This window comes from Terrapene carolina, unplaced genomic scaffold (genome assembly GCF_002925995.2).
Source record: "Terrapene carolina triunguis isolate 2854851 unplaced genomic scaffold, T_m_triunguis-2.0 Scaffold42, whole genome shotgun sequence".
NCBI lineage: Eukaryota > Metazoa > Chordata > Testudines > Emydidae > Terrapene > Terrapene triunguis.
The window spans coordinates 45,089,009-45,112,150 of NW_020664393.1; the positions used below are offsets into that span (position 1 = coordinate 45,089,009).

At 42.5% G+C, this 23,142-nt stretch overlaps 1 protein-coding gene across 1 annotated transcript in view; it reads left to right on the plus strand.

Moving 5' to 3' along the window:
• CSMD1 (CUB and Sushi multiple domains 1) overlaps window positions 1–23,142 on the plus strand; it is a 1,543,069-nt gene that overhangs the window by 918,655 nt on the left and 601,272 nt on the right. Inside the window, exon 8 of the mRNA XM_029912248.1 lies at window positions 18,044–18,131. Coding sequence (XP_029768108.1) covers window positions 18,044–18,131 — 88 coding nt within the window. The remainder of the gene's footprint in view (window positions 1–18,043; window positions 18,132–23,142) is intronic.

The window sequence follows — 23,142 nt, forward strand, 5'->3', positions numbered from 1 at the left end:
CTGATTACCCTTCAGCTGGGTGGGAGGAATGTGACTGTTAACAACAAGACAGTTCTTTTAAAAAAAGTAAATACCTATTCATCTTAATTTACATGTCATCCATGCCATCCCTTCTTCCACAGATAGTCTCTCCCATATTTTGGGAAATGCTGTCCTAGGGTGAACTCCTGAGCAGGATAAAAAACTGTCTGGTTAAATTTCTAAAAACCTTGGACACTGGTCAGTGAACTAGATTTGTGAATTGGATATAAAATCCTAAATGTTGTAGTGCAAAATTAAATTATCATTGCTGTGTGCCACTGGCTAATTATTTTGTATCCTGTTGGAATTTGTCACAATGCTCAACATTTACTCTGAATTTCAAGAATTAATATCAGTTATCAGAATAAGCAGGTAACAGTTTCAATTAAAAATGTATATAAAAACATAAGAAGATGGAGCATTTATTTTAACAAGGTAATTGTACCACTTATTGCTTTCAAATTTTAAATTTATGCTCACCTCAATGCTAACTGCAGAAATGCTGATACCCTGTAAGACATAACTATTTCTAAGGGGAAAGTGATTACAACATATCTTATGGATTCAGAAGGCAAAGTGGTGGTATATTTACAAATGAACAATTTTTTTAGAGTGGATTATAAACTAAACACTGATGAAAATGGAGTTTTCCAGTTTTCTGAACAAGAGAGATGCGGGGTGTGGGGTTCATGCCTGTTTGGAGAGAGAAAAATAAGTACTGCTTCTGGTTACCCCATAAAACAGTTCTTTACTATTAACTCTTCATTAGGTCTGCTATCCCAAAATAAATAATTGAACTTCTTACGCTGCTGAATGAAGAGTTACTGGACACAGGGCAGTTTTCATTCCATATATTCTACAGTGCTGAGCATATCTGCACAGAGTAAATAAATGATGACGGTTGCAATACCATAACAACTTTGTTACATATTACCTAGTCTGGAAAATAAATAACAATTGCCATTATTAAAATGGCATACTTTTAGTTCACTGACACCCTTGTGAAGAGATACTGTACAGATGTACATGATATGATAATACTTAGAATTTATATAACTATTTTATGGATGAGTGAACAAACATAGAGTATAAGTGGCTTCCCAAATGAGTCACTATAGTTAGCTTTATAAGCTGCATGTCTTGACTCAAAATCTTTTGATCTTTTGATTATAGCAGTTCTTATGTGATCTTTCTCATGTATAGAGTATGCTGTATATTTCTAGCTGTGTTGGCCCCTGGATATTAGAGAGACAAGGTGGATGATGTGTTTGTCACCAACAGAAGTTGGTCCAATAAAAGATATTGGCACATGAAATTGCAAGCCCAATAGCAAGGATTTTTAATGAATTTGTAAACTCGGGAGTCGTACCCTCTGACTGGAGAATTGCTAACATAGTTCCTATTTTTAAGAAATGGAAAAAAGTGATCCAGGAAACTACAGGCCTGTTAGTTTGACCTCAATTGTATGCAAGGTATTTGGACAAATTTTGAAAGAGAAAGTTGTTAAGGACATAGAGTTGAACAGTAATTGAGATAAAGTGTAACATGGTTTTACAAAAGGTAGATCATGTCAGACCAACCTGATCTCTTTCTTTGAGAAGATAACTGATTTTTTTTTTTTTTTTTTTTTTAGACAAAGGAAATGCAGTAGATCTAATCTACCTGGATTTCAGTAAGACATTTGATAGTTCCACATGGGAAATTATTAGTTAAATTGGAGAAGATGGGATTAATATGTGAATTGAAAGGTTAATAAGTAACTGGTTAAAGGGGAGACTACAACCAGTGATACTGAAAGGTGAACTGTCAAGCTGGAGGGAGGTTACTGGTGGAGTTCCTCAGGGATCAGTCTTGGAACCAATCTGATTTATTTTTTATTACTGATCTTGGCACAAAAAGTTAGCATGGTCTAATAAAATTTGTGGATGACACAAAGTTGGGAGGTATAGCCAATATGGATGAGGACCAGAACATCATACAAAAAAATCTGGATGACCTTGTATATTGGAGGAATGGAAATGGGATAAGATTTAAAAGTGCAAGGTCATGCATTTTGTGGTTCATTGGCAACTGCCAGTAGCAGAAATCCCCAATGGCTGGAGACGGGACACTAAAGGGAGAGGGCTCTGAGTTACTACAAAGAATTCTTTCCCTGATATCTGCCTAGTGGGTCTTGCCCATATGCTAAGGGTCTAACTGATTGCCATAGTTGGGGCAGGGAAGGAATTTTCCCTCAGGTCAGATTGGCAGAGATCCTGGGGGATTTTCGCCTTCCTCTGCAGCATGGGGCATTGGCCACTTGCAGATTTAAACTGGTGTAAATGGTGAATTCTCTGAAACTTGAAGTAATTAAACCATTATTCGAGGACTTCAGTAACTCAGCCAGAGGTTAGGGGTCTATTTCATGAGTGGGAGGGTGAGATTATGTGGCCTGCAATGTACAAGAGGTCAGACTAGATGATCAAAATGATCCCATCTGACCTTAAAGTCTGAGTCTATTACCTCATTTCCCCTGCCCCCCCCCCCCGCCATCGCATTTATAGAGTACTTCAGGTTGATTTGATTTTCCTCTTAGATTTAAACTCTATCAAAGGTTCAGGATAAATTCTGTTTACTGTGTTTTGTTAACTGGAATTCTTCATGTTCTTGGTTTTTAGCAGTCAGACTGAATTTCCATATAAAAGTGTTGTTTAGTCTCTCTCTCTCTCTCTCATATATGTTGAAACACCTCTCTACTTTGCTGGCTTGGTAGAAGATGTTTGCTTCTGTTCAAATGATTTCTGCATAGTTTTGTGAGAGATTCATTTGTAAGCAGTGCTCTGTCCTTTCATATTAAATATGGTGAACTTATGCCACATCAGCGGTGTTCTGGTCTTATACTTCTCACATGCACATCTGCCTTTTAAACAACTAAGAAAAATCTGTTTTTGTTTTTTAACTGTCACCCTACTATAGGACACAAGTAAAAACAGAAATCACTTCCCATTGTAGTCAGAATTGTTCAATGGTGCATTGCAAGGAGAAATATTAATTAATTTAATGCAACTACTGTTACACAAATGTATCAAAGTGCTTATTTTTATTCATTTCATATGTATATGAAACAGAATTAATATGTAAACACTTTTTTCAGAGGATCAAATCATTTCTAGGATGCAGTTTGTTCTAATAGGCTTTGTTTTATCTCAGTAAATCATGTTCAATCATACACAAATTTTGTGTATGTCATGGCAGAAGCATAATAAGTGGCACTTTGTGCAGATTTTCTTAGTTGGCTTCTGAGGAGTTTATATTTCTAATTAATTTAATTTGAAAGATTATCCCAGTTATAACTTAGTAAGAGAGAGACTTTTTTTCTTACATCAATTTAAAAAATATCCTCTGAAAATAATCCCAGTAATTGTTTGGATACAAATGGCAGCTTTTTCCCTAAATTCCATAACCTAACTAATCTGTTTAGTCTCTTTTAGCTGGAATCTCTATAGTTCCACATATTTGGAAGAGTAAACTTATGTTGGAACAATTGTTAGCCAAATCAGGATTTTTGGTAGCAAAAGCTGAGAGTGCTTAATAGTGAGTGAATAATGCAACAAAATTTTCTATGAATAGTCAGTCTTTTTTAAAAAATTAAAATGCATTGGAACTGCTCCCACTTGATTTTGTTTGCTTTCCACAAACACTGGAATAATTGACTTTTAGTGATAGAAATGTTAATGGAAAGTGAACTTCAGAGTCACATGCACATATATATTTTTGGAATCTGAGTTTTAAAGTCACATGTGCACCACATACTTGTGCCAGAAGTGTTTATATATTCATCTGACCAGGGATCAAAAATAGTGATTGGTCAACTCATTTATGTGATACAAGTTTAAAAAAAATGAATTTTGAATATTTATGGCCAATCCATAGCATAGAAATGGTTTAGGTTTAACCTGCATGGCTTAGGTGCTTTTGAAAATCCCTCCCATTGCATAACAAAAAATTGTAATCTGCTCATAAATGTTTCACAAGCAGAAAGGGAGGCTAAATTAATCAAATTATTTGCTGTGCCACATTCATTCATTCAGCTCGATCAGTGAGATACTTTTTAAAGAACTGCTTCTCTTTTACTCAGTTAAGGAGCATAGTTTCTTCTAATTCCATGCACCTAACTAATATTAAGGTTGTACTTTGAGAAGAGATCATATTCATAAATGCTAGTAGATTGTTTGCTCTTCAGGGCGGGGACTGCATCTTCCCCTGTATTTGGAATGCATGGGTTTTCCTCTTCCAACAAACAATAAGGGTAATTAGGATTGTTTTCAATTTCAATTTTCAAAGCATAATTTTCTATTGAGCAAAATTGTATATCTAGAATTTGCTTTTGTTTCTGAAACATCAATCAACCTGTTCAAAATTAAAATGCAAATTGATTTTAAATTTAGCTAGCTAATAATAAAGAAATGTGACTGTAATATATTAAAGCCATGCATTTATTACCAGTTAATGTTACCAGTACTGTATATTTTACTTTCATTGCATTTATCTGCAATGTCTCAGTTGGAAAGAGACCGGTATTTACATATGTCAGATTTGATTTGCATCATCATAGGGAGACATAGTGCTCATTCACTGTCAAGTCTCGCCTGGTTTACAAACTTTTCAATCTCCACTAGAAAATCTGCCACTCCTGATGTCACCTTTCCACACGATGAACTTCTGGGTCTTTCCTTTTTTCTTGATCTCAAGGCATTACTTGACAAGGGCAATTTGTAGGTGGTTCTTGTAACTTTCAGATAAATTTGAAGGACACTCTAAACTGATTATTGGAAAAACAAGGGGGTGGTTGAGTTTATCTAATCTGTCAAAACATTTCATTGGATTGATAATACCAATGAGAGATGATGGAGACTATAAAAGTGTCAAACTACTAAACTTAAATTATAGGTGCCATAGAGTGGGGCAGGCAGTAGAAGTACATGTTAACCTGATAGTCACTGAAGAAAGAAGTGAAAACCATGGACAAACACACTTTTACTTTTAGGCTCAAGCCAGCAAAGCACTTAAGCACATGCATAATGGAAGCACATTTGTAATTTGTTTGATGTCAGATGTGATTACATACCAGTGTATAGTTAGGAATGTTCCTGAGTACTTTGTTGGAGTGGGGTGTTCGTGTTTATGCTAGTTGTCTAGAGTTGTAATTACAACTTTTTAAAGACTTTCTTCTGCTACATATCCATTTAACCTGCTTATTTCATTATGTTGGATCAGTACCTCCAGAAGCAGAACATGTGCTGTGACTCACTGGAGTTGCCCTTTTTCTAGTTTCCGGATTATAGGTGTGAGAGAAAAGTAGGCTGACTACGGAAAGACCGGCAGGACATGCCCATTCAACAAGTAAACATAAGTACAACTCCTATTTGGAGCAAAAAATTGTGGTCCATTGCACTTAGTGGCAAAATTTTCATTGACCCAAGTGGGATGGACTTGACCACAAAAATACATCTACAGTAGTTAGACACAGTACAACATTGTTATTTCTTTTACATCAAAAGAGAAAAAATAAAAAGGAAACCAAGTGGCCACAGCTAGTGGCATTGAATAAAGAACAAAGTTTGTGCTGTCTGGTAGCTCTCTAATTGTCGCTACAATTAACTAATGAACACTATTCCCAGCACTGTGAAAATTCCCATGGGAATGACCATGCTAGAGTAAGCATAAGAAGCCATGTTGGCTTCCCCTTAGTCAAAAATATAGAATATCCATTTTTTATCAAATGGAAATGAACATCAGTATTTTCAGGCTGAATCATAGAGACTTCAGTGGGCAAAAAAAAAAAAAAAATACTTCATGAAACAAATTCCTAGCTCCCCTCAAACTTTCCCTTCAGTAAAAGCTTGACAATAGAGAAGTCTAACAGCATACTTTAGCATGATCTGAGACAGGATGAAAAGCAAGTTCCAGAGTTATGTAGGCACCACTGACAATGCACTCCCTCCAGTCCAACAAAGACATATCTGCTGGTTTTGAACATCTCTGATGTACTTGACTGCTCACTTAAAAAAAAAAAAAGAATGTGACCCTAAGCAAAGGCAATAACCTTTGTACAAAATATGCCTTGTAAGGTATCATTTGAAATCTAATAACTTGCTGGTCAGTAACATCATGGTGAAATAAATGTAACAACAACATATGTAAACCTATGAATTCACAGTATAAAATGTCACTAGCATATGTTCAAGATCAGATGCCCTTGCCTAGGTAAAGTTATTCAATGGGTCTATCCCACCCACATGCACAGTCATCATAGATTTTTGCCTTAGGGGTACCCATGGGGTTGGCTGTAGCACCCTCTTGAGTGCCATGCTCACGAACTCGTACATTAGGCACCGTCGACCCTACACCCTCTCAATTCCTTCTTAAGTCCGTGATGGTTGGTCGGAGCCCTTTGTCTTGCATCTCAAGAGCGTTAGCGGTTCTTACAGTCCATTCTTCTGTCTCCTTTGTTGTTATTTGATAGGTACCTTTAAGTTAAGTGTTAGAGTAGTTGTTTAGGAGTTAGAGTCCCAGCTGGGACGTCACCTCATCCCACAAAAAGGACAAGTGCAGGATCTGCAAAAAACTTTTGCCCTTGAATTCAGAAGGAGCAGGATATCCTCTTGAGGGCCCTCCTCATAGAGGCTGTGCTTTGTCCTACATTGGAGCCCTCTCAATTGGACACCACACCCGGCACCTCGGCATTGGCGCACAGCGTACCACCAGCACCGGAACCATCCCAGCACCGTTCCTCCTCCCCGGTGCCTAAGAAGCAGTGAAAGTCGACGGGCCCGCTGGCACCGCAGAAAACGGGGCTTCAGGCAAAGGACCTGTGTCAGGCCACATGCCCACACTGGATCTGCTTCAGGGTACCATTGCGATCAGACCCTGTAGTCTAGCCAGGGTACCGCCTCCAACTCCTGGGAGCGGCAAGGGGTCCTGGCCCCTAGTAGGGTCATCTGTCAGAAGTGGATCCAGTGGCCAAAAAGCAAGCAGGCGGACCGGTACTGCAGACACCAAGCCAGGTGACAGACTCGGCCAATGCCCTGGCATCTACAGACAAGCCGGTTATGGGACTGCCCCCTAAAGCAATGGAGCGTCCCTGATTCCCAGATCCCTATGGCCTCGAATCCTGGCACCACAGCCTCGGTCCCTGATTAGAAGAGACAGGTCCCTGATGCCAAGGTCACCGCTTGCAAGGCACTGGACACCTGAATCGCGACACCGCTCCTCATACCCATGGTACTTTTGGGCCTCCCACCAGAGTTTGCTATGGCGCAGATCACCATTGCCTAAGTGGTCTCCTGGGCATTGATTCCCCCGGTGCGGGATTGTTCCTGGTTGCAGACTTGCAGCACCATTCTCCTGCTCCCCAGTACCACTCTTCAGGCAGGCACCATCCTTGCCTTCTCCTTACCAGTCACCGAGGTTCAGTTGGCAAACTCAAGCATCTAAGGTTCCACCCTGGTCACCGGAAGGGCAATGGTCCGAGTCTGAGGGAGAGGTCAGCCTTTGCCTATAAAAGGTGAATCTCCACTGGCCCGCAAGACCGGCGCGGCTTCTGCAGCAGCAGTGTGGAGTCGGGGGCAGTGGCTCGCTAAGTGACAGAATTGGAACCCATGGGGTGTACCTGTTATGCCAGTCCTGACCTCCCACCATTCCTCCCAGGCCACATCAGACAAGCTGCCCCGGCACAGCTGGCACCCGTGTCAGTGCACGGTGCCATATCTGACATGGGGGCGACACAGCAGGCCCCAAAGTCCAAGGAGCCGTCCCTGGATGATCAAAGGGAAGCAGCCCCTTCCCCTGCTGTACAGTCATTTCATAGTCTCCGGACTAAACAGTGGCGGGCCCCTCGCAAACGAGCAGCCCCCTTGATGACTTCAAGGAGTATCAGGCCCTGCTCAAAAGGGTGGCTTCAGACCTGAACTTGGAGGTCAAGAAGCTATTGGAGGAGTTCAACCTCTCTAATACTATACTCTCCTCAACCCTGACCAGGGTCGTGTTGCCCGTCCACCCAAGAGTCCTTAAAATTGCCAAGTCTGTGTGTCAGACCCCCTCTTCCATCTTGCCTACCTCCAAGAAGGTGGGAAAGAAGTACTATGTCCATGCAAATGGGTTTGAGTACCTCTACACTCACCCTCCAGATGGATTCCTGGTCATGTCCGCCATCAATGAAAGGGACAGGCAGGGAGAGGTGAGTTTCAGACTGAGAAATAAAGACCCCAACAGGCTGGATTTGTTTGGCAGGAAAATGTATTCAACACCCAGCCTGCAATTTCGGGTATCTAATCATCAGGCCCTGCTAGGCACGTACAACTTCAACCGGTGGGACTCCATTAGCAAGTTTAAGGAGAACCTACCACAGGTTCAAGCCCAGGAGTTCGCCACCTTGGTGGACGAGGGCAAAGTGGTGGCAAGAGGCATCCTCCAGATGGCCTGGGATGCTACGGACTCTGCAGCCAGGGTAGTCACCTTCGCAGTGGTCATGAGGCACAGCTTCTGGTTACAGTCCTCTGCGTTGTCACAAGAGATGCAGACAACCTTTCAGGATCTTCTGTTTGAGGGAGCAGGGCTCTTTTCAGAGCTGAAAAATGCACAACTCCACGGCCTTAAAGACTCCCATGCCACCCTCCATTCTTTGGGCCTTCACACCCCTCAGCAGGCTAGAAAGCCTTTCCATCTCCCTCCACCTCCATCAAGGTCCTGAGGTATCCCCGAGTGCAGCTCCTACAAAAAAAATGGAGAGACAGGATTTAAACAGCGGCACCCTTCATCTTCCCGTTCCTCCGCCCAGCCTGGTTCTTCCAGAGGCCAAGGAAGCCAGAAGCAGATATTTTGAGGATGCGTCCAAAGATGGTGCCCCAGTCACTTCCCAGGACCCACCCCGCTGCTCTTTCCTCAACTGCCTGCGCCCCTTTCTGTCAGCCTGATCGCAGCTGACCATGGACTGTTGGATGCTCAACATAATATCTTCGGGCTATACCCTGCACAACACATAGAATTCATTGGAGTGGTCCTCAATTCTACTCAGGCCAGAGCCTTCCTCCCCAAAGCTCAGTTCCAAGCCATGTAGGACCTGATCTTGTGCATGCAAGACCATCCTTTCACCACTGCTCACATGTGCTTATGGTTGTTGGGCCACATGGTGGCCTGCACTTACGTAGTCCGGCACCTGTGGCTCTGCCTCAGGCCCCTACATGTGTGGCTGGCATCGCTCTACATCCCCCAACAGGAACAGCATGGACCATGCGGTCAGGGTCTCGGACCACATACTGTTGTCACTCACATGATTTGGAATCCTGCATCAGTGTTGGAGGGGGTTCCCTTCGTGGCTCCAGCCCCGTCCGTTACCCTCGTCTCTGATGCTTCCGACCTGGGGTGCGGAGATCACCTGGGCGATCTCAGTACACAAGGTCATTGGTCGAGTCATGATCGCTCCCTACACATCAACATCAGGGAGCTCAGAGAGATCAAGCCTTCCTACTTCACATAAAAATTAGGGTGGTCCAGGTCTTGCACATCTACTAATGTGATATATGCCATCATGTGCCAGCAATGCCTTTCTGCCATGTACATTGGCCAAACTGGACAGTCTCTATGTAAAAGAATAAATGGACACACATCCGACATCAGGAATGGTAACATACAAAAGCCAGTAGGAGAACATTTCAATCTTCCTGGACATTCAATAACAGATTTTAAATTAGCCATCCTCCAAAAAAAACCCTTCAAAAACAGACTTCAAAGGGAAACTGCAGAGCTACAATTCATTTGCAAACTTAACACCATTAATTTGGGCTTTAATAGGGACTGGGAGTGGCTGTCTCACTACAAAAGCAATTTTCCCTCTCTTGGTATTGACACCACCTTATCAATTACTGGGAGTGGATCACATCCACCCTGACTGAATTGGCTTTGTCAACACTGGTTCTCCACTTGTAAGGTAACTCCCTTCTCTTCGTGTGCCAGTATATTTATGCCTGTATCTGTAATTTTCACTCCATGCATCCAAAGAAGTGGGGTTTTTTTAACCCACGAAAGCTTATGCCCAAATAAATCTGTTAGTCTTTAAGGTGCCATCAGACTCCTCGTTGTTTTTGCGTTTTAGCAGTCATAACTCCAGGGGGAGAAGAAGCAGCAGGATACTTCCTTTTTGACAAACTCCATGTTGCCTACTTCACAGCTGGAAAAATACTTTTGTTTGGAGGTATGCTTCAGAAGAATCCATTTCAAAGGGTCTTTCGACTATAAAAGAGAAGGGCAAAGAAAACTCCCAAGTTACCTTTGAAATGTATTCTTCTGAAGGATACTTCCAGACAGAAGTCTTTCACTTAACATGGCAAAGGTACCACCTCTTTGATTTTGGGGGGGATAGATGTTGACACAGGGGTTCAGTCAGCCATCTTGATGGAAATGTGGTGAGGATTTTATCTTGAACAAAGTCTAGCTTGTTAAATTAGTTACTAGAAAGCTTTTTATCTTGTAACCATTTCTGACTTTAATACTTGTACTCAAAATTTATCTCTTTGGAATGAAATAAAGTAGCTTTATTTTTAATCTAAACCAATCAAGTTCTGTGTATGAACTGAACTATTTGGTAAATCCAGTTAAGATAGCGAGTTATTGGGTATTGATTCTTTTTAAAGGATCAACAAGTCTTAACATTCCTCTGATTCTCCCAGGCCAGGGCTGCACATTTCAGAACCCATGTTTTAGGAAAACACAGGGTTGTGGAGAGTGAGGAGTCACCTGACCAGTTGTTAACCAAGGCTAATGAAGACCAGTGGAAGTCTGTGCTGGCGTTGGACAAGGACTACCTAATACACAGCTATAGAGTGCATGCTTGTTGCTGACTATGGGCATCCCACGCAGAGAGCTACAGTAGGAAGGCATTGAGAGGCACTCAGGGTAATTGAGGCAATCCAGACCGGTGAAGAATTGTACCTCAGAATCTAACAAAAGTCCTGCTATTTTTAATATAAGGGATATTTTTAAGAAAACATGACTAGAATCTTAACCTTTCTGTTCTCCTCACCCTCTACCCCCAAATCTCCATGCATCCACATTCTGTTACTGCAGTCTAACTGGAAAACAAAAGCATATATACCTTTTCTGAGTGATAGTTCATTACAGATCTATATGCGTGTGAGATACATTAGTGAAGAATGATCTACAGATGTGTTTTAAATAATTTCAACTTATTTTTTTTGTCTGAATTTGGAAATGTCATCACAACTTGAAAAACATGACAGTATCTGAAACAGGACACCGTATAAGATGCAGTGTACTTTTGCATTCAAAAGGTTACGTTAGTTCATTAAAACTGAATTCACTAATCAACTCTGGCAGTCAGTTACATCATCTAAATGTTTTTGGTATATTGAACTGGGAGCAAGATATGTACTTAAAAACTGTATATGCAATTTTTCAGCATCTGAATAGGCAAAAATATAAACCTTTGCAGGAGAACCCATTCTTTTCTGGGTTCAACATTGTTAGCACTAGAGTGAATGAGTCCCGGAGGATCAAAAATGTGTCATTTGATTACTTTATTCTATGTGAAATGTGTTGGTGGTCTCCGTCCAGTTCCTAGAAGATAGATGTCAACATTACACATACACCTCTACCCCAATATAACGCGACCAGACATAACGCGGTAAAGCAGTGCTCCGGGAGGGCAGGGCTGTGCACTCCGGCGGATCAAAGCAAGTTCAATATAATGCGGTTTCACCTATAACGCGGTAAGATTTTTTGGCTCCCGAGGACAGCGTTATATCGGGGTAGAGGTGTATTACCATCAGTTATCAATCCTTTTGACAGTGTGAGAAGTACTCTGCAATGTTCTGTGGATAAACAGAAAAATTCCAGTTTGCAGTACTGTAATCTAGAACATCATAAGCATTAAACTTACTAGAAACTGTAAATTTAATGGGGGAAGCCATTAGAAATGAAATGATCAGGGAGAAAAAAGAACTGGAAAAAAAAAAGAAATAAATTGAGCACTTTTCAGACTATTTGAAAACATGCGCATGCTTACCAAACTTTTTCTAAGACACAAAACTGTTCCAGTAGCCTCTAGCAATGGAAACTTTCAAGTGAGATTACTGAAGTGAGATTATCAGAATAAAAAAAGTTAAACATGTTCCAGCATTACAAATTTGTATTTATTTTAAGTGCCTAGGAGCCATAGTCTTGGACCAGGCACTGTACAAACTCAGAACAAAAAAGGTGGTAGTCTCAGCGCACCAATGGCCTATTGTTGTCAAGTATTTTTGTAGACCTCACAGGAGATACGAAAAAAGGGTTTTAAAGGATGATGACATAGCTCTGCAAATGTTAATAGGGAGATTCTCCCAACTGTGAGGGGCATCATGAGATAAAGGATGAAGGTGTCTGTTTTGAAAAATTTAACAAGTGGTGATGGAGGCTGGTATCCTGGATCAATGGGAGGTGTGTGGGGGGGGTCATCATTTTGATACTGATTGAGAGATGCTAGCTAGTATGGGATTAGGCCCTGAAACACTTTGAAAGTGAAAACTCGCATCTAATGTTTGATGTGATAGAGAAGGGGGAACTGGTGGAGGAATGTTAAGAGACAGATGACATAAACAGGTTAAGAGAATGATCTTTGCAGCAATATTCTGAATGGATGTGAGTGAGGCAAGACTCCTTTATGAAGGCCAAAGAAAAGCATATTGTGGTAACAAGATGTGAGATGATGAGAGTTTTAGCCATGTGTCTTTAGCCACTTATGTGTCTTTCAAAAGTTTTCAGTAGAAGTGAGGTCAAAAATCTTGATACTGAAGAAATAATTATTGAAAAATGGAGGGAAGTGTTTGAAAAGGGCAAATTCTGGGTAAATACCCCAATGTTAACAAGCAAAATATTTGTTGTACATCTGAATATTAAAAATTTATAGAGAACCTTCAAGACATCTAAACTACTGAAGGTAATCAATGACTTGATTTAATTTGAACAATGTGTTTTCTTTCTCCTCCCTTCCCCCCACACCCAACAACCTGGAAAAGTAAGATCAGACAAGCTTGTGTTGTGCAAGGAACAGGAGTTATTTTGTTATGACAACATAGCATGCCTCTACAGACTGTAACAAGATGTTTGATATTCCCTAGTGGAAAATATAAACTAAGAGCTTGGACCATGTTTAACAAATCCTGTACTGCAAGATTTGGTAGATCCCAGATGTATGATCCCTGCCATATTTAAAGGAGCAGTATACCTCTGGATGAACACTGGACTGGATCCACCCTCACATAGAAGTATCTGTAAATGTCAGGAGAAAGGGCTGTGGTGAAGAGGAAAATTCTGGAAGACTTCTCTTGTGGAGAACATTCATTGGGGGTTAGGGAAAGTTCCATTTCAATTGACAAAATAGTGGTTCTTTCACTAGAACATCCAAATCCCGTGGTATCTGAATGAATCAAATACCATCTGTATGGAGACACTGTGAACCCATTGACTTGTGGTTTTCATCTTTGAATCTGGCCCATTTGAAAGTGAAAACAGGCACATTTTCACTAAAAATGTGATGGTGTTTTCCAGAGAAAAATCAGATATTTAAAAAGTTATAAATTTCCTGTGCATGAACATCAGGTTTTGCATTGAAACATGCTTGGCCACTGTATAAATCCATGATACATCCATACCGTGAATACAGTGTGAAGTTCTGGTCACCCCCATCTTAAAAAAAATTATATATTTTAGAAATGGAAAAGGTAGAGAGAGGAACAATAAAAATGAATAAGCATATGGAACAGCATCTACATGAGGAGAGATTAAAAAGACTGGGACTGGTCAGCTTGGAAGAGAGACAGCTGAGGGGTGGGAGGATATGAATCATGAATGGTGTGACGTACTATTTACCCTTTCACGTAACACAAGAAGCAGGGTCACCCAATGAAATTAATAGGCAGCAGATTTAAAACTAACAAAAGGAAGTACTTCTTCACATGACGCACAGTCAACCTGCGGAACTCATTGCCAGGGGATGTTGTGAAGGTCAAAAGAATAACCGGGTTCAAAAAAGAATTAGATATGTTCATGGAGAATATGTCCATTTGTGGGTATTAGCCAAGATGGTCAGGAATGCAACCCCATGCTCTAGGTGTTCCTAAGCCTCTGACTATCAGATGCTGGGACTGGGGATGTGGGATGGATCACTGGAGGATGGGGAATTTCCCTGTTCTGTTCATTCCCTTTGAAGCATCTGGCATTGGCCACTGTTAGAAGACAGGATATTGGGCAAGATGGACCATTGGTCTGACCCAGTACAGCTGTTCTTCTGTGGAGATACGATACAGAGAAACCATTTTGAAAAATGAAATTACTTGGAGTAAAATTGCCAGCTGCGTTTTTTTTTTTTTTTTTTTTTTTTTGGCTTGCTTATTTCAACATACTGCTACAAATGAGTCCTCAGTGGAAAGTACAAAAGATTCTCCATAATTATGGACCTCTGAACACAAACTTGTTTAGGTTTTGTCCCTTCTCATTTAAAATCAATGTTTTGTTTTGTTTTATTCCTAAACAAATAAGAGGCATGTAGTGTCATTCAAAAATATAGTACACTTAAACCACCATAACACAGACAGAGTTGCTCCTGTTCTTGTAAGGATGCTTATGATAAAGGTTTAAAGTGACTGAAAATAGTATCTTGAGGTTTCCTAGAACTATTTTTGAAGAGTAAGAACTATCAAATTTGCAGCCTTGACAAATGGAAACATTTTTGGTCAGGTTTTTTTTGTTTTTTGTTTTCTGGCTGCTTAGCCTTATATCTGAAAATAAAGCTTTCCAGTTTGCTATCAGCATTAACACTGTGGAATCAGAATTTGTTTCCCTTTTCTGTTGAGGATGTGTGGACAGAATAGAATCCAGCTTACTCTAACATAGAAGTGTCATTATAGCTGTGCTTGCCAGAAGCTGGGAATTGGCGACTGGGAATGGATCACTTGGTGATTACCTGTTCTGTTCATTCCCTTGGGGGCACCTGGCATTGGCCACTGTCAGAAGACCGGATACTAGGCTAGATGCACCTTTGGTTTGACCCAGTAGGGCCATTCTTATGTTCTTATGACAGTAGTAAATACTTGACTTTGTCAGAAACCTGAGGAAATATAAGAAGATTAGAGATTGTTAGAAGCATATATGCAACAAGAAGTGGTTAGTTTAGCAAGGGCAGTTTTCTGACCATAACCATGCTTCTAAAATTTACTCTTGTAACAAACTTTTTGTGTATATTTAGAGATGAACTCTTCTGAAAGAATAAATGTAGCTAGCAACATTGAACTCTAAGAATAAATAGTATTTTTTTTGTGTATGAACTAGTTTGTCTCCTTCTTAATCACAATGCTGACATGGGATAATTCATATTCACATAAGTAGTACTAGTTAATAAGACTTATTTGCTTAAATTAACTACTGGAGGATCAGGCCCTTAGCCTGGAAATGTTTCCTTGATCGTCACCTTGGATAGACAAAATGTTCACATTGCATACACTGATATGGAAATACTGTGAGTCAGAAGCTCCAGAATTGAATTTTTACTCATAACAATTTGATTTATGTCACAATATACCAGGAAGGAACTTCCTTTAAGTTAGCTGTTATGTTTCACAGCTAGAATGTTCTTTTTTTAAGCTATATCCGGAAATACATCTCTCACATTATCATAATCTTTCATCAGCTGATTTTGAAGAACATTTTTGGAACAGACAATATACTGTATCATAGAGAAAGGAGATAAATACAGTTTTTAACTCTGATAGGCTGGTGGGTGTTGCTATTTTCTATATCTTTAAAATCATTGCATCTCTGAGGCAAGAATGGAGGTGATTCAGACATTTAAATGTACCATAATTATTGCAATTTTATCAGTTTTAGGAGGAAGCTATACTTGGGGCAAGCAATTCTGCACTTACAAGAGCTTTTTACTTAGCTGTATTTTTGTAGCACTGCAATGCCTTTTTTATTTGAATTGATTTCCATGAATATTTCTCATCTTGTATAAAGCTTTAGCTTTCAGATAAATTAATTGCCCATGATTCTGCTGGAACAGGCAGTCAGGATTTATAGCTCTTATCTTCTGATTGTACATAACCTGTTTGTCATCATGCTTCCTCTATGCCACCTTATTCCATTCAAAAGCCTATCACTGCTTGAGAAATTTACATCTAATCTCCCATCACCTCTCAATCGTAATGCTGTCTTCTGTCATCTGTAATCCACTCAGGCCTGTCTAATTCATTCTGTGCTGCTAAAACATTCCAACTAAGTACACTGACTATATTCAGGAAGGGAGTACTACCTTATCCTTAAAGGGTTTTCAGAAATTCTGAAGATGACTCTTTTTCCCCCTCTTCTATCCTTCATGGAAGGAAGCAAAGAAGAAAGGGAAGGTGTGTGTATGTGATAGACAGAGAGCGAGAGACTGACTGTATTTATATTCATTTTTGTGAAGGCCATAAACTGTAAAGGTATTTTGTATGCCTTTATCTCTATATTTGTAATCAATGTAATATTTAAGCATATTACATAAACTAAGTTACCACTTTCTAGATAGAAGATAAAAACAGTCACACACTTTACAAGTAAAATCAGAGTCTTAGTTTTGTGAGGACCATAACTTTATACAAATTTGTCTGTAACATGTGTGTGTGTGTGTGTGTGTGTGTGTGTGTGTGTGTGTCTGTGTGTCTGTGTAGGACCCTATTCTCTATTCTACCTGATGTGGGGGGAAGGGCACAATGGAGACTTCAAGCAGCTTTAGCGCTTTCACATATTTCTGAGTTAGCCAGGAGTAAATCAATATAATATTCCATTGAACACGTGTTTCTAGTGGGGTCCCACAGGGATTGATTCTTGGTCCTTTATCTTTTAACATTTTTATTAATGCACTGGATGGAAAACTTAAAAACACTGATAAGTTTGCAGATGACACACAAATCGGGGGAGCACTAAATAATGAGTATATGTCACTGATTCAGAGTGATCTGGATTTCTTGGTATGCTGGCCTTATGCAAATAATATCTATTTTAATATGGCTAAATGTATACATCTAGAACAAAGAGTGTAAGCCCAACTTAAAAGATGGGGGACTCTAGCCTGGAAGAAGTACTCTGAAAATGATTTGGGGCTCACAGTGGATAATGCAACACTCTGGCATTATCCTTGGATGCATGAACCATGAATCTCTAGTACGAGTCAAGAGGTTATTTTATTTCTGTATTTAGCACTGGTGCAACTGTTGCTGGAATACTGTGTCCATTTCTGGTTCCCACAATTGAAGGATTTTGATAAATTAGAGAGGGTTCAGAGAAAAGCCACGAGAATGATTAAAAGATTGAAAACATGCCTGGACTCAAAAAGCAAAATCAATTTACCTAACAAAAAAGGTTAAGGAGCAACTTGATTAGTCTATAACAGGGGTTTCCAAACTTGGTTTACGGCTTGTTCAGGATAAGCCCCTGGCGGGCCGCGACACACTTTGTTTATCTGAGCGTCTTCAGGTACGACCACTCATAGCTCCCAGTGGCCGCGGTTCACCATTCCTGGCTGATGGGAGCTGCGGGAAGTGGCACCAGCTGGGCCACCGCTTCCTGCAGCCCCCATCGGCTTGGAACGGCAAACCGCGGCCAGTGGGGGTGATCAGCCGAACCTGCACATGCTGCAGGTAAACAAACTGTCCCGGCCTGCCAACGGATTTCCCTGACAGGCCGTGTGCCAAAAGTTGCTGATCCCGGGGCTAGATTATCAAAATGGGCCCTTCTGGCCTTGGAATCTATGAAACAAATGTATATTAAGATGCACTTTGTCTTTATTTATATTACCTTCCTGAAAAATATACTGATCAAATAGATAATGTTCCTGCTGTAGAACTCGAAGTGTGGATGGGTGAAGAATCATTTACCTAGTTTTAAGACTAACTATTCTTTTTTTTTCTTCTTCTTCTTCTTTTCTGAGTTTGCATTTTAATTCTGACTGCAGTGAGTCAAGGTGGGGATGCAGTCATATCTGACATGTGTCCTGATCCTGGAATTCCTGAGAATGGGAAGAGAGCAGGCTCTGACTTCAGGTAGGAACTGTGTGTGTGTGTGTGTGTGTGTGTGTGTGTGTTGAAGTGGAAGGGGCTTTTAAGTGTAAGGTAAACTACAGATGAATGCAGTTTGCATAAAAGCTACAAAAGAGGCCATTTCTGAAAGTTGCTAGAAGAGGCTCCAATTCTTGCAGAGTTTGAGTTCTGTTTCTAGGTTTCTGGGAAATACAGTGCATTATGGTGGAGATTTTGTAGAATACACCTAAGTGTCCTCATTGTAAATGGAAAGGAACATTGTCAGCACCCACAACTTGGTCTTTGCTAGAAGTTAGAATCAAGTAGTGTCCTCCAGGTTTCAAATGCTACTTAGCAATACAAAAGATTAATTATCATTCAGTGGATTGTCAAGAAATATTGTACTTCCCACTTCTGCTTCAACAAAACAATTTTTTAAAATAAAATACTACTTCACAAAAAGCCGAAGGAACTCACACAAACACCAAAAAAATGCTTTTAACTCTGATATTAGTGACACTGATAGACTGATAAAGCAAACAAAGCCTCTATCATAGGGCATCCCCTCCTGGAGCACCCGCTGTGGCAAGCCACTGAATGACACATGTGCTCAGTCTCCTCTTTCTGGTAACCCAATATCTTCACTTCAGGATCTTCTCTTTCAATAATGCCCTTCTTGGGGCTGGTTTATTGTTAAAACCTTATACAAAATTGTCCATAATAAAGGTCCAAGCATAAAATCAATTCATTACGCCAAGTACAAATTTAAGTTCAGCTCACATCTTGTCCCACAGTACCCCATGTATCACACCTTGGCACCTTTGACCATGTCAAGACTTTGTCAGTCGTCTTCTGTCCCTGGACAGCTATCCCAGTCCTTTCAGCTGAAGTGCAACTCCACTCTTCCCAGTGGGAATCCCCAGAGCCTCTTTGCTGGGAGCATCCTTGCCAGGACAGCATTCTCACTCTACTCGACCCTGTCATAGTTCCTATGGGTTCAGGTCTCCTGTCCTGGAGACATCAATAGGCAAGTTACTCTGCTGCTCCCTTGTCTTGGCTCCGGCTCTTTGGCTTAGAGCCAGCAGGCAAATCCTTCTGCTGCTCCCTGACCTTCATCCTTCTGGGCCTGGCTTGGGGATGCTATCCAGCAAACCCTCTTGCTGCATTCCTGCCTTTAGACTTCCCCTGGGACCACTATCAATCTCCTGACTCTGGCAACTCTCACCTCCTGTCCTTGTCCTGGCTGACGCAGGCCCTGTCTCCCCCCAGCTCAGTAGGTCTCACCACCTAGAGCCCAGTTGCCCTCTTTTAAGCTCAGTTAATTGGTGCGTACTGGTAAGGCATGGGTGCACTGGCCTTGCTCCCTCTGAAAGGGGTCGTGTCATCCTGTGACAACAACTGTAAGTACGGGGGGGGGGGAAATCTCCAATTTTAAGGAAAAATACAAAAATGTATATTGCACATATAAAATAAACATGAAAGAAGCTGCAATTATTTCAATTTACTATCTGAGTCCTCCCACAAACTGTTTTTGTTTTGTTTTGTGGGCATCTTCTCAAGCAGCTTTGACTGAGATGTACTTTTCTCACCCTGCTCTGCAAAGGATAGAGAAGGGGGATGGGAAAGGATGTGAAGGGAAAGAAGATGGGTATAGTGGGGAGTGGATGAGAAAGCTGGTAAGGTAAAGCTACTGGGAAAGCCAGGCAACATGGTAGGATGAGTGTTGGGGACATTCCACTTTGAGAACTTGTAAGTGACTGTAATATACAGTCACTTATAGTTATAGATTTATTATAAAATGGGTACTCTAATTTAAAATACAATACATTAAAAAAATTAAACAAATCTGGTTGATTATTTCAATCAGCCAAAACCAACCAACCAAACTCCCTGCCCCAAGCAGTGTTTTATGCCACTTAAAGGGACAAGAGCCAAAGGCTGTATGATGCTCACTAGAGACTTTGTTGCTATTGCTTTTACCTGGAAGGTGCTCAGATTCTAAGGTGCTAGGCAGAAAAAGTAGTTTCAGGAACTATAACTACCCTTTTATTTCCAGTCTTTTTTTGGGGGGGGGGGGGAGGCTTTTCAATCCTTGTTCCACCATTTTAAAAAATATTTTTCTCCTCTGTTGCTGTGTGAAAGATCCCCACAAATGTGTTTCAAGACTGCCTCTGCAGAGGAAATACTATAGCTGACAATATCCTAAGTGTTGTCAAGTACACACAGTATGTATAGTATGATAGTATAGAGAAGTTCTTTTATTTTTCTTCTAGTCTATTTCAATTCTAGTTATGTTACTTCTAACCGTCTCAGGTAAAATATTTGTAAACAGAAAAGTACATTTTAAGTTTTTTTTGTATCAACTGAAGTGAAGCTCATTGTTACCATTTTGCTGAATACTATAGATTTCAAAATTCTGATATAGTGGAAAACAAACATGTTGGCTGATATCTTATATCACTTTGCCTTCAGTAGTTAGAATATTAATGTTCTTCTTTGAGTACTTGCTCATGTCCATTCCATATTTGGTGTGTGTGCTTGCCACATGCACCGGTACCGGAAGTTTTTCCCTCAGCAGTATCGGTAGGGTACCGGCTCTGGCGCCCTCTGGAGTGGTGTCTGCCTGGCATAGTATAAGGGGCACCGCCGGTTCCCCCCCCACCCTCAGTTCCTTCTTGCTGCCAGTGACGGTGCTGAAACATCTGCTGCTTTGGCTAGCATTGTTTTGTTCTCTGTTCTTGCGAACTTTGTAAAACCTGTAATATAGTTGTATAGAGTTAATAGTTGAATTAGTTTCCCTTAGTAATAGTTCCTAAAGCCTTCATTAGTCCCGAATGGGACTTAGCCTGAGGATGGGGCATGCCCTGGTTCCCAGGCTTTAAGCCCTGAGATTGTTGCAAACGGCCAAAGCCCATTATAATGCTAATTAGCAATCCACATAATAGCTGCCTAAGGTGCTTTGGCAAAGGGCACATAAGCAACAAGTGTCGTATTTGTAAGTCCGTCAAACCCAGGATGAAAAAGGATCAGGACAATCGCCTGACAGCGCTCCTGATGGTGTCGGCACTCACTCCAGCACCGGAGCAACAGTCCAATTCGGAATCAAGCACCGAGGCATCGGTGCGCAGTGCTCTGACGCAATGTCCACAAGCCAGCACCGATCCCCCTCTGCAGCTCCGGCCAAGAAGCCGAAGAAGACAGGGAGGGGAGATCTCCTACTTCCTGCAAGGGAAATGAGAGGCTTGAGGGTGAGCCAAGACCCGTGCCGGGCAGCTCAACGCCCAATTCGGGAAGTCAGGCCCAGCTCAAGTCGAGTGGTGCAGCCCATCCCATATCTTGCCTGCGACTCCAGATAGCGGTGCAGGCCTCCATCAGCTTCAGGTGCCGTTGATGCCTGAAGCCCTACAGGCAGCTCAGGAGATCCTGGTGCTTCCAGTGCCACTCTCACTCATTCTGGCAGTACCCCAGCCTCATCTTGGGACCTCCGCATACATCCCCACCTCCAGTGGCACCATTCCCCATCTCGTGGGACTCCCGCCACCACTCACACACCCAAAGCCATCACGCCTCAGAGCTAGAGAGTCAGGCTCAGCAGAGCCCTGTTCAGTCCCTGTAACTTGGGCACTGACAGCAGGATTCAAGGTGTATCTCACCAGTAGCCTGGCACAGACCCACGGGGCAGGCACCCCCCCGGCAGAATCACTGAGACCAACCCCTCGCGTCGCTGAGAGCTCAGTACAGATCCCGGGATCGATTGGAGGACTGAAGCCACCAGTCACCCGACCGCCATCATTGGTCTCCAAGATGGGGACCACCATGTTCAGGAAGTTCCTCCCAGAAACCGGTTCGTGATAGCTCCTGGTCCCACTCAACGTCCTGTTACCGGTCGGGTAGCATAAGGCATAGATCGCTGGGTTTCCGACACCGATCTGCCAAACATAGTTGGTCCCTGAGGCCACGACCAAGACATTCATCTCATCTACCTCTAGGAGCAGCGACTGGCACCAATCAGATAAGAGCCGTTGCTCTGACCAATCCTGGTTACCGGGTAGCGACTGCTCCGGCCATAGCTCCAGCAGGGTTCCCTAACTGTGGAGCAGCCTCCTGTGCCTGCGCTGCCGCCTACGTCATCTGCACCAAAACCTATCCCATGACCTTAAGCACAGTGGCCGGCACCATGATACTCATGGAACCCCTGGGTGTTCACCCAGCCTTCTCAGTGTCAGGAGCCTCAGACAGGCCAGTGGCCTCAACATCCTGATCCCCCTCCCGTGCCTGAGACTTTGGGGGGAAGGACCCTGTAATAGTCCGGTGCGGGAGCTGTGCCCTCTCAGGGGCCGTCGGGAGCCAGGCCGCCTCACTACACCGCCCCCAAGTCGGTCCTCGGGTTCCGAAGGTCTTGGGGTTCTGCCCCTCCGGCAGGGGCTAAACGAAAGCACAAGGTTAGATAGGCCCACACGCTAGCTCAGGGCGGGGCCACACACAAGGGTCCGAGGGGCTCAGCACCTTCCTACCGGCTGAGCCACTACCGCAAATAGCTAAGCCCCGGCCCTCAGTCAGGGCGGGGCACCTAACACTTAGGGTTAGGGATTTTGGGCGCCAGTCCTTGCCTCAGGGATTGGGCAAGAACACAATCTCTGGGCTCAGTCCTTCCCTCAGGAGCTGAGCCGTAGCAAGGTAATCAGGGGGGAGCCCAGGCCCTTGGTCCGGGCGGGCAATAAACCCGGGGTCAAGGGGCTCAGGTCCTTGCCTAGGAGCTGAGCCCAAACAAGGTCAGGGAACCCAAGCCCTCAATTAGGGCGGGGCAGCAAACAACAGTTCAAGGGGTTCAGGCCCTTGTGGCAGGGACTGAGCAGAAACCAAGTCCGGTAGCCCAGGCCCTTAGTCAGGGCGGGGCAGCACCCCAAAGTCAAGTAGCCCAGGCCCTTAGTCAGGGCGGGGCAGCACCAGGGCCGGCTCTGGCTTTTTTGCCGGGGGGGGGCGGCCGGAGCCCCTGGGGGAGGGCGGCGAGCCCCGGCGGCGGCTCCGGTCTCCC